This window comes from Lates calcarifer, linkage group LG2 (assembly GCF_001640805.2).
Source record: "Lates calcarifer isolate ASB-BC8 linkage group LG2, TLL_Latcal_v3, whole genome shotgun sequence".
NCBI lineage: Eukaryota > Metazoa > Chordata > Actinopteri > Centropomidae > Lates > Lates calcarifer.
Window position 1 is genome coordinate 26093746 of NC_066834.1, and position 12865 is coordinate 26106610.

The 12865-nt window shown below is 41.0% G+C and overlaps 1 protein-coding gene across 2 annotated transcripts in view; it reads left to right on the plus strand.

Annotated features, from left to right (window-relative positions):
• Positions 1-12865, plus strand: part of kif26ba (kinesin family member 26Ba) — a 79194-nt gene that overhangs the window by 30802 nt on the left and 35527 nt on the right. For both annotated transcript variants that reach the window (XM_018666733.2, XM_018666734.2), the window contains exons 4-5: positions 1867-2048; positions 9363-9573. In XM_018666733.2, coding sequence (XP_018522249.1) covers positions 1867-2048; positions 9363-9573 — 393 coding nt within the window. The remainder of the gene's footprint in view (positions 1-1866; positions 2049-9362; positions 9574-12865) is intronic.

Consider the following 12865-nt stretch of genomic DNA (forward strand, 5'->3'; position numbering starts at 1 on the left):
ACATAAATATAATTCATTTCAATGTATACATCACCCAGAATGTCATCCAGGTAAATCACTTGCCAGTTGACTGGGAATTATCATTCTAGCCATCTGTTTTCTGTGTGCAGTAGTTCAGATGCAGAACTAATTTGACAGCTCTATACAATACATCCAATTTAAGGAGAAGAGTGAGGCATAATTACCCGTCAGCACACTGCTGTTTCAGATAGAGAGAACCACAGAAAACCTTTTAATGTTTCATGATATTCTAAAGGTGAATATGATAGCCGTGATAGCAGTGTGGCTTTGTGGATGGAAATGTCGGTCAGTCTAATGATGTGACTGCTAACACGCTTGGGAAAAAAACCTTCTACACACTATCTAGCTGAACAGCTGCACCTCCACTGACCTCCGCACATTCCCCCGCAACCTATACCCCAGTTTTCAGCTCGTATAATAACCCTCTTTGGGGACACTTTTTCTACACCGTGCAAGTAGTTTTCCTCCTCCCATTCATGAGGATAAATGAGTAACCAGGACAAATGCACAGGTATTCCATGTAGCTCACTGAGCCTGCATACCATATGTTCATGACTCCTTTAATAATGCAAGGGTGGAAAGCCAGGTCTGAGCATTTGAAATGGGTGTAAATGCACAGAGGAGTATGGTACATAAACTATAGAGGCATCTCATTTACAATAGGTAATTTATCAAGGCAGTGGGCTGTGCGCTGGGACCCCAGGAGCCCTCAGCAGTAAATATACGCACAGTGAAAGTGATTTACACACATACACACAGGTGCAGAGAGGTGCAGACACATGCATGCACGAGGTCACACACAGACGTACTCACAATAGACATACATGCCCACAGATTAACTCTCACACGAGCTTTAGTTCCTTTATTAGAGCGTGTGGCTATGATTTAGGTGTTCTGCTGTCTGGTTACTGGCAGCACATAAAGAACTATAATCAATAATCCATATCAGTGTCACAAATGGGTTGCCTACACACAGGGACACAAACGCACAGTCATGAACACACATGTCTATGCATTCATTACAGTGACAATCTAATGCATTTTTCACTCCCATACAAAGCAGCTAAAGTGTCGTGTAAATTCTTCTTTGTGTGTGAATGCATGTTTCAAGCCTCTGAATCTGGTATAAGACAACTCCAAACACTGCCCAGGCTCACACTGACACATGCAGTGACCACATTTTGGTCACTCACACTGCATATATTTACACTATCAGCTGTGTAATAAAAGTGAAATGCTAAAAAAAATAGTATTTATACCGTAAATCTGTTGATACAGTAACTCACATAGGCCAGGAAATTTCATTTCATCCAGTGTTATCAGTTCAAAGGTCTCACTCTTCGTCCTCACTGTCCTTTCTCCCTGCATACTATCTAATAAAGCACAAATGCCATGAAAGATGATCCAATAATAAAGGACAAACAAGGTGAATAACTTAAGATGGCAGAGCAAATGGACAGAGGGAATGAAACTGAATTGTGCAGAAGAAATAGTAAAAAAAAAGAAGAAGAGAGGAATAGAAAAGAAGGGAGAAGGTTTTAGGTTAAAAGACAGAAACCAAGACAGGAGCGTGTGTTTGTTTGTCAGTCTGCTGCTGGTTCACTGTGATCACCAGAAAGCTTATCTGCAGTCTGTCAGCCAAGGAACACACACACATAAACATTTGTCTGGGTTGGAGAGAAGGGCAAGTCGGGTGAAAATGAAAGAGAGTAACTTTGTTGCTCTTTCTTTCTTTCTTTCTTGACCTAATCATTCCTTAGTCACTCTTGTGTAACAACCAAACACACACAGAGAACGCGTCACTGTGATAACATTTTATAATAAAAAGTCTCTCTCTCTCATCAGATCTCCCAGATGATCTCTGAGGCCTCCAGGGAAGAACTGTCTGAAGCTGCTCTCAACCGCTACAACACACACTCTCCTTCACACACAAATTCACCATCACATACAAACTCGCCCTCTCACGCCCCAGCTGTAACCGCCACGGCACCGACCGCCACCTCCGCCGCTGCCTCTTTCTTTGCCAGGTAAGATGCTTTCACATCAAAGTACTTCTGACAGAACAGATGGACACATCTGGAGCACTTCACTCTGTGGATACATGTCAGGAAGTTCACCTGATATGTCCACACAGTGCCAGCATGCAGGTGTTTTATTTCGGTATCGGCATTATTGGTCAGGAGAGGGTGACAACTGACATCCTGATTTCAGCTTCCACATTTTATAAACTTGTTCAGATGCATTATTGAAATGTTCTACATTATATCTCCAGATCTGCTGATGTGTCTGCTGCTTATCAGTCAGGAGGTGTTTTTAAACTGCAAAAACTCTCTTGCTAATTCACCACTGCTCCTTCTGCATCTCTCAGTATTCACCTGTGGATCCTGTTCTTTTCTTTATAGTTCTCTTTTGTGTTTGAATTTGAATAAAGTATCTTGTGAAAACTATACACAATATGACTGAATGGGACAAAACAAGATTGAGAAATATCTGCATTTGCTTGTGGAGAGCCACAGGAAGCCATTGAAAAATTAAACTAATATCCACACTGTAATGCTGTATTATCCCACAAGGATTAATATTTTCAGGATTTGGCAGCATTGTGTAGACTAAGAGAATTAGTATTACAGAGAATTTCAAATTTCAATAAAAACAAAGATCTGATGTGCTTCTTATCAGATTATTTATGTAAGATTAATCACTGGGTTAGTTCATCCAGGATTTAAAAGTCCAGACACATACTGACACAGCCTGACTGTTACGCTGACGTCTCTCAAGTTGTCTAATAAAGCAAAGAGGATGAAAGAACTGGTTTACAAATAACTACACTGTAAGATGAAATAAGATGAAGGTGGTGGAGAACTGAATATGATATTATCTTGTAAGTGCACTTACTCTTACTCCAATCTTTTGATGTGTTTGCGTATAAATCAACTATCCAGTCACCAGTCGTCAATGAACTGTGTAATCAAATCTAGAGAAATGCAGAGCGACACAACATAAATAACACGGATAATATGGGTAAATTATTGATGAATAAACATGGCAAGCTGAAAATGAATGTCTAAATTATTCATGGGTAACACAAGAATATGAGTGTGTCACAGCGTCTGAAGTATTGCTGAGACGTCGAATCTAATGAGCTGCTTTAAATCACATTTTAAATGATACTGGTTTTTCACTTTCTCTTCCCTTTGTCTTTTTGTGCTTTTGTATGATCTCAAAGTCAGCAGTAATGCAATGTGAATGTGTGTGTGTGTGTCTGCTGATATGTAGCAGACAGTGGTCTGTCATTCAGACCGACTCGTAAATGTATGTGGGAATGCTCAAACATGTGTACACATTCTCTGTTTCACTTTCTCTCTATGACCCCCAGAACTGTCAGGTAACAAGGCCATTTTACACAAACAGATTAACCCTCTAAGTGAACGAACATGGTTTGTTTAATGGTGCAGGTGTCACTGTGTGTGGATATTGGTGTGTTTCCATGTGTGTGTCTATCTGTCAGTCTTTGTTTCCTGTTTTATGCTGTGTAATTCCTGTAGATCCCCAGAGCTGTGATGTGTAATTTCCTCTTAAAATCAGAGTGACAAAGTGTCACAGTGTTTGTTTTGTTTGCTGTCCAAACACAGTTTGGCTGCATTTGTTAGTGAGCATATAGTAGGACTTCAGTTTAATTGGCAAAAAAAGCAACATACACTCTGTCACCTTTTATTTTTGACTCTGGTGTGTGCTTGTGTGTATTTGTGTTTATAGTTGAAGGATGCAGCCATGCAGTGCTGGTAAATCCCATGGTTGTCTTGGTCTTTACTCTTAGACGTGGGCTGCATACAGACATTCTTATTACACACACACACACACACACATACACACACACACACACACACACACACACACACACACACACACACACACACACACAGTCCTCCTCTTGCTCACTGTCTGCACACAGCAAAATCCCTATGTCGACCACATCTCCTCTCACCTGATCCCTTTCTTCCTACTCATCCTCCTCTTTCTACCTCTTCTCTCCTCTCCTCTGTTTTCATTTATTTGCTTCCTTTATTTGTCATTTGCTCTCTACTTTCTCCCACTCCTTTCTTCCTTTGCCATTGTCTCCACTCCTCTCCTCTCTAAATTTTCTTTCCTGTTTCCCCACTGACCTTTTCTTTACCTCTGCTAATGTGCATGTGAGTAATATCTTTCATTAGTAGCAATCTGTCTGTGAATATGTCACACTCACACAGCAACGCTCCATCTTCCCAGTGCTGCAGTGGCCCTCTGGGGGATGCTGGGATAGAGGATGGAGATATGCTGTACATGCCTATGTGTGTGTGTGTGTGTGTGTGTGTGTGTGTGCTTTCCCTCACTGGGGGAAGGGAGTTCCTATCAGTGCAGGAATTTTTTTACTGCATGCTCCAAGGATTGGTTCTTTAGGGATTTGGTTGGGTGTGTACGTGTGTGTGTGTGTGTGTGTGTGTGTGTGTGTGTGTGTGTGTGTGTGTGTGTGTGTGTTACTGGAGGCAGCAGAGTAAATGAATGGGTCCCAAGTGAATTGGTGAATTGGGAAGGCATTGTTATTTTGGATGGCTGTGAGAGGGGTGGGAGGGGGAGGTGTGGGGTGGGGTCGCCGTCTCTGTCTCAGCCTCTGCTTACCTCTCGCTGCCTCCTTCTTTAAAAACAAGTATTCCATCAAATGGTAATTGGCCACCAATTAGCCACAATTAATAATGGTTGATTGATTTAAATAGGTGGTCAGTGATAAACAAATTACCAAATCAAGGGCCTCAGTACATCAGGACCACATTTGTTGTTGTTTTTGTTACTCGTGTCATTTAACAGCAGCTGAAGCAGTGGTCTTTTATTTTGAAAGAGAATCCTATTTGCTCTTGAAGTGGTCTCACTGCTTTTAATATTAGACTTACTGGGAGGGCAGCAAGAGTGAATTCAACTATTTCATCCATTCAGTAATTTTCCAACTCAACTAACAAACATTAATGTCTGACCTCGTGTTGTTTATTATTATTAACGCATTTATATCCTTCAGGAAGATAAGCGACCAGCTTAGATATCTACAGTACCACAGACGTGGTATGTATGCCAGGATACACATTAGCCAGAAGTATCATGTAGCCATTGTAACTCCATGTTGAACACAATGATGTATTACTATTTTATTGCCCAGGTGTGTGTGCACTTTTATAGTGGAGCATATCTTCTGGTGTTTTAATATGAAGTAGGAAGTGTGTAAATTGGCAGGTACATGTCAGTAGATAGATAGTGTCAGTAAAGCCCATCCTCTGTCCATACCAGCCTTACTGACCCCACACAACACACACACACACACACACCATCACTCTTTGTCCTTATATCTCCCTCCACTGATGGCCTGTTAAATAGAATGTAATTTGCTACTAAGAAAACAACACAGCCCAGGGACACCAGTCATAAATCAGCGCTGTGTGTTTTTGCGTGAGTGTGTGTGTTTCAAGTGAGTCCTTGTATGTATATGTCAAGTGTAAGTGTTCGCACTTGTGTGAAAGGAAGGAGAAAACAAAGCAACAGCAGGTTACTAGCTGGACTATTTGTGACCTGTGCTGATTTTTTAACAAGAGAGAGACGCATGAAGGGACAGAGGGGAAGAAAGGCACGGATGGATGACGGGATCAATACATGTAAGGAAGGCTGAATGGATGGCAAGATGGATGGGTGAATATATGGAGGGCAGAGAAGAAGGCAAAAGATGAAAGGATAAAAATAATGAGGGGGGGAATAAAATAGAGGGAAAAATAAGAGATGGGTATAGAGTGAGAGGGATTTAGAATTTAGCAAGCGAGGAGAGGAGTGGAGGCATGAACGAGGGCAATGGAGGAGGGGGATAAATAAAAGGATGGGGGTGACAGAGGTAGCTGATGGATAGAGAGATGGAGTAGATGGATAGAAAACAAGTGCCCTTCACTTTAGGATTTGATTGGAATAGATTCACTTGGCCAAATCCCTGGCCACTTGTCATTAAACGCTACCAATTAGCTTGTGTGTGTGTGTGTGTGTATGTGAGAGAGAGAGAGAGAGAGAGAGAGAGAGAGAGAGAGAGAGAGAGAGAGAGAAATGTCTGCTATGCTTGAATTGTTCCACAGATTAAAACTGTAAGGCTGTAAGGGTGTGAGGATATAATATGAAGGTAACAGTACGTGCAAATATTTGAAATAGGTGAGGTTGATGGATTTAAGGGATGTTTTATATCATAACAAAAAATTTAAAAAATCTGACTGTGTTTTGGTCAGGGAGCAGTGCATTCATACATGGATAGAAGAACAGAAAAATGCTTTACTACATATAGTAGTGGAAAAAATGTACATACTACATGTAGGAATTATCCAGTACCCGTGCGTGAATCCGTCATAGTCATGTCTCTGTCTACGACCATTAGCGCTGCAGCAACTGCAGCAGCCATGTTGTTTCCATTGTTACTTGGAAATCAAGAGGTTGATTTCAGACACATCTTTCTTACTGAATCCTCCTATTATTTTTAATATTCAATATATTTCTGCACCAATAACAGTTTTCTGCTACATGTGTCTTCATGCTACCAGAAAGCTTTTAAGCATTCAAGTGGTATAATACAAAAACCTGTAATTGCTTTTGATTGCATGTTCTGCAATATATATGGAAGCTTAGCTTGCACACAGTTAAAAATCACTTAGTGGTCTTATTGTGCAGCTTTGTTTCATACATTATATGCATTCACATACACATTCACAGCCACAAGCACACACCTAGACACACAGATTCACACACAAATCTCCTGGGAGAGCTAGTCAAATGGCGAAACGCTTCGTCGTTCTACGGGTCACTGAATCCACATCTCTCTTCCCCCCACTCCCGTCCCTCCTCTTACACTGCACCTCTCTCTTCTATTTCTCTCTTTTCCCCTCTCTCCCTTTCTCTTGCCAACTCTCCCCCTCGCTCTCATTTCTGTAACCTGCTGCAGTTAATTGAAAGCCAATGGTGTGAGAATATGGCTCTTTGACAGAGAGTGTGTCAGGGCGCAAGGTCTTCTCTCTCTCTTTATAATCTTAGAAATATATGTGAGGATAGATTAAAGCAGAGCAGAGCAGGAATCCCTGCCAGTGCTGTTTTAGAGGTATTTTATTTTATCATCTTGTTAATACAGCTGCTGTGTGTAACTCAGACTGTCAGGAAATCCACCTGTTTGAATTGTAGTTTCTTAAATCTCAAAGAATGAAATACATTGATGCATACAGTGAAGAATGACAGTAAATCACTGACTCTCCTTCAAGACGTACAGACAGGTGACAAATGAACAGATAAACCTGCATAAATGAGTGCAGAAACATAACGAATGCAGATGCTTCCACACAGCTGCACTGCATGGTGCAATTAAGCAATTAACATCCAATCATGCTCTGTGACATATATAAATATACTGTGCAGGCCCAGTTGATTATGATTTTGTATCAAGATGGCAAGAGCAAAAGATCTGTGTGTGAAAGACGGTTCATTGTTGGAACAAGGAGCTTAGGACACAAAGACTGCACAACTGGCAGGTGTTTCTGTAGGAACAGTGACTAAAGTGACATCTGCATTTAGATCTGTGGGAAAGACATCAGTAAACAGGGTTGGAGAGCGTGGTTGACAGTGCACATTTGATGTCCGTCATGCTCGTGCAATACTACAAAATGTAAGGAACAACAGAAGAACAGCTCTTCCTCCTGTGTTGACTGATGCAGGATGCAGGTCAATGCAGGATGTGATCAGCAAGAGCAGTCCATTGACAATTACATAGAGAGGGATATTATAGTAGAGTTGCAGTGCGTAAACCCCTCATTACAAAGATGAGTGCACATTTGGAAGTTCAGTTGTGCAAAAACCAGAGGCACTGCTCTACAGAGATGTGGGGAAAAATGATATGGTCAGATGAGTCACCCCTTAGCATATTCTCAACAAGTGAGCAAGTACATGTGTGGCGTACCCCAAGAGGACAGTACAGGCCTGAATGCTTGAACCCTACAATGAGGGGATCCAGTGACTCTGGTATGCTGTGGGGGGCATTTTGCTGGCATGGTTTGGGTCCACTGGTCCCTTTAGAGAGACTGCAAGTGAATGTAAAGTCGCCTGAGTGAAGACTTTTATCATTTCTATCCTGGTGGGAGTGGTCTCTTCCAGGATGGCAATGCTCCCATCCACAGGACAAGTGGTGTGATTTGAATCATAGTCTATGGCCTTCGCAGTCACCAGCTCTCATCCCTATTGAACCCTAACAGCAGATTTTGGACCAACGTGTTAGACAGCGCTCTCCACCACCAAGTGAGGGAATATCTTCTGGAAGAATAGGGTTCAAAGACTTGTAGAACCAACGTTAAGGGGTGTTGAAGCTGCTCTGGCAGCATGTGGTGGCTCAACACTTTACTAAGAAACTTTCTGTTGGTTTTTCCTTTAATCCATCACCCATCTGTATCTTTTTAACAGAGAAACTGTCCTCAATACAACAAAATCAAGCACGTTATATACTAGCTAACAGTGGCCAGGCTAAAATCATGCAGATAAGCACTTAACTTTGGTTGTGACAGTTTTGCCAAAGACAAAAAGACAGACAGGGAGAAAAATGTAGCGTTTGGTAATAATTGTCTCTTTAAATCATCTTTCATGTAGGTTAAACCAGAAATTCAGATGTGGATATGTGGTATGCTTTGTAAGAAAGAAAGAGAGTTTGAAACGGAGGAGAAAAAGTTAGACACCAAAAATGATGTGAAGTACCGTTATACTGAGAGAAGCAGACAGAGAGAAGCTGCTGAGTTGAGGCAAGAAATGAGAGAGCAAGGAGAACAGAGGGACAAAGAAATGAAATTCAGAAGTTGAAGTTAAAAGGAGAGAATGAGCAAGGAGAATCTGAGTGCAGAATAGATGGAGGATATATAAATATATTTTTTGGTGGCTCCTTTTGAGCTAAATGCCACAGGGAATTGAGCAGCAAGAAAGCAAATGAACCACTCCCCATCCAGATGTTGCTACATATGTAAACAGCAGTGTGTGCGTGTATGTGTGTGTCTTTGTGTGTGCATGTGTTGAAGGGTGTGTAATCAAGTTCCATTCTGCAATTAGCATATTTGCCATGGTTGCGCTGCAGTAAACTATAAGGATGTAATTATAGACCCATGTGTGCCTGCACATGTGCCACCATCCTTCCTGTCCTTCCTCATGTCCTTATTTATCCATTTTAACTACTAAGTGTTTATGATATTGGTTTTACAGTGGTTTTAACATATGAATTGGACTGACTGGCTTCTCTTTCCTCTTCCTCTTGGCTTTTTCTCTCTCAGAGCTGCACAAAAGTTGAACTTGGCGTCCAAGAAGAAGAAGCAGAAGACCGCCGCAGTCACAGCCCCAGTGACATCATCATCATCACCGTCATGCGACCCCCCTCTGTTTCCCACCAATTTCAGCTCTGCCCTGTTGATGGCTCCTCCCCCTGCTCCACCCTGCCTTCTCCGCGCAGCCAATAAGATAAAAGATACACCTGGGCTTGGAAAGGTAACGGAAAAATATCTTTTTCTTAGCTATAGTGTTTCTCAAAACAAAACTGATTTGCTATTCTTGAAAGTCTAAAGTGTCCCCTGCTTAACAAATAGGTTAAATAAATATATTTTAATGACAAAGCAGTAATTTCATTATTTATCCAATGGGACATGACTGATGGCTAGAGGTTAGTCAGACACCTTACTTGCTGTCCATTAATTTTTTTGACGTGTGCGGCAGATGTCTCATTTCAGTTACGACTAAAAAGTTTATTATATTTATTATTCAACCTCTGATTCATCTTCTTCTTAGCACATGCCTGAAGACAGAACTGTGTCATAGCATGTGATTCAACTAAAGTCAAAAGTGTTTTATCACTTTAATCCACAGCCAAGTCCAGTCTCTGTGGTATTTAGTCTGTTTCATTGAATGCGAAAACAATTTTTTCTAAACTGTAATGGAGGACCATCATTATCATTTATTTGTATGTTGCCTAAGCTCAGATTTTAGTGGCAGCATTTACTCTAAATCACCCACAGTTACAAATTAACGTGATTTAATTTGCAATACCGCAGTTCAGAAAGTACTGGAATGTGCTAAAACATTGAGCTGTAGTATTTTATCATGACCTTGGACAGTTTGTCTAGAGTGTGTCTGCTGGTATGTGTGTGTCCCCCATGCTGTACCGTACGAAATGTAGCCTAATGGTTACCACGGTAACACATCTCAGGCTGACAAAAGTCATCTGTCACCATTGCTAGTGGTTGATGAAACGTGTGTGTGTTGTGGATGTGGGGAGTAGAGGTAGGGGGTAGGGGGTGTGGGGGTCATGCTTCGCAAGTGTGTGCAATATTGATCGTCCATGTAATGAGTTTTTAGTGCCCCCTCCTCCACAGTTTGAGTGCCAGGCTCACTGACTGTGTGTGTGTGTGTGTGTGTTTCCTTACAGCTAGAAAATGAATGAGTATGACTAACAAAATCAAAACAGGGGTCTCCATTACTGTACACAGAGAGTGAAAAAGGACCCCACACATGTCCTGTTGTGCTTTTGTGAACATGTGCACATAGGTGTGAGCATGAAACTGTGAGAGTGCATCACAGCTGTGTGTAGCTCCTTCTCTGGCACAATGCAATTATTTTTGCATTTTGCCTTTATTGGACAGTGGATAGTGAAGAGACAGACAGAAGCAAAGGGGGAGACAGGGGCATGACATCCCACAAAGGCTGGAGACAAACCAAGGACGTTTTGGTTATGTGATGTGCTGTAACCATTTGGCTACTGGGTCGCTCCATCACCAAGTGTGTGTGTGGTGTGTGACATTTATATTAAATACCAGATGAGAGGACAAACCCAACCACTCGTGTCAATTTGATTAAATTTGAAATGAGATGTAGTAAAATGTTACTTAGTGAGATTAATCCAGGATGACATCAACAAACGTTTAGTCAGAAAAACGTTAAAACATTGAGAAAACAATTAGTTTAATACTAAAATAAAATTATTCTGCCACCAATTTTTGAGTTGACTTGATCTGCAAATGCACAAATGCACAAATGCACCATGTTGTTCTTAGAACCTGATTTTTGGTCTTGCTTCCCATTTTTTCCTGTCACTTTTCACAGTTTGTTATCAAACAAAGAATTACAAATATTAAAAATAAGTTATTTCTAAATGTTTAAGTAAAATACATTGTTAAAGTCACAAAGGAAAATGTACAGAAATGTGACTATAGGTAGAAATCTGTAAACCTGCTATATGAGCAAAATGCTCTGTGTGAGTAAAATTATAATTTCACGTGAGCAGCATTTATATTCCAACTCCTAATCTCTCTAATCATATTCAGTTTCTGTGTTTCATATTTTATTTGTCTTTTTGTGCAACTGATTATTTTATGTGTTGTGTTTTTTTTCTTTTGCTCCTCCTTTGAGCCTCTATCTCTGTTTCTCTCCATATGGAGGTGACAGATGTCTCCTCAGTTGTCAGGGAGACAGATTCACACACACATATTTATAAGCACTCACATACTCAACAGCCAGTTAATACTTATAATATTACACATATTGAATATACATTAGAAACCACATTCACAAAAACTTAACTCTCTGTCTCATTATTTCATTTCTGGCTTCTGTTTCATCCCACTATGATCGTCTGTGATCTTGTGATAGAGCTGATCAGCTTGTCTGACCCACCCTGCTGTGAACAAATGTCTGCCACTACTAATGTTTAATTACAACTGTCAGACACACTCCTTTTCGCAAGCATGTAGACATCATTCTGGTGTGATCTGTGCTACTGGGGAGCTTTGACTAAGGTGTCCAGTCGTTTTAGTTATGTACCGACTTCATCTCCCTGTCATCCTGCTGTTAGCCCGCCCATCCTGAATCAACAATATCTTGTGACAAAAAAAACCCAAAACAACAACAACAACAACATAAAAAAAAAGAAAATGTAGTTACTTCTCTTTATTTCATTGCTGCAAAGAATATTTGACCTTTTGGGAAATTTGTTTATTAGCTCTTTTGCTGAGAAGTTCAATAGCACTCTAAATATTAAGCTACTGTCAGGTGACAGTTAGCTTAGCATGAAGTACAGCTAGTGTGGCACCCAGCCAAGAAATAATCTGGAACACAGATTAAACACAAGAGATATATAGTGTTGACAGGGGGAACTTTGGGATTTTTGCTAAACTAAGTTCCTTCTCCTGGATGCAAATTCTCAAATTCTGAGCCCTGATTTTTAAAATCCCTGTATAACTAGTCTCTCTGACATGTTTGCTGATTAATGGTCATTGCTATGGTCTGGAAATGGGGAATAAAAGAAGGAGGAGAAATGGTACCAAGACAGGGAGATATTCTGGTTTTTGGAACATAACAAACCTCTCCTGTGAAATCAATTGAAGCGTGCCAAGACCTAATCAAACACACACGCACACACACACACACGCACACACACAAACATGCACACACTCATGCAAACTTATGGGAAGAAAATGGCTGTGGTGACATTTCTCCAGTAAAAATGTCACCTGCAGTGGGGGTCGACTCCCTGCTGAAATGGCATTTGCACACATTCACACTCACACACAGGCTTGCATGCTCACAAATTCATAGGATTATAGTGTACAATGAAAGATGTCAAGGAAGCAGCAAAGCCCCTGGTGGAAGTGTGTACGATACATCCTGCAGAATACATGGGCTTGTCCGCGAGTGTGATGGGGTGGGGGGTTAGTGTTATCCCTGATGTTAATATGGCAGAAAACAGATTGAGACATCACATGTAAAGCCAGGGGAAATCAACCTACAC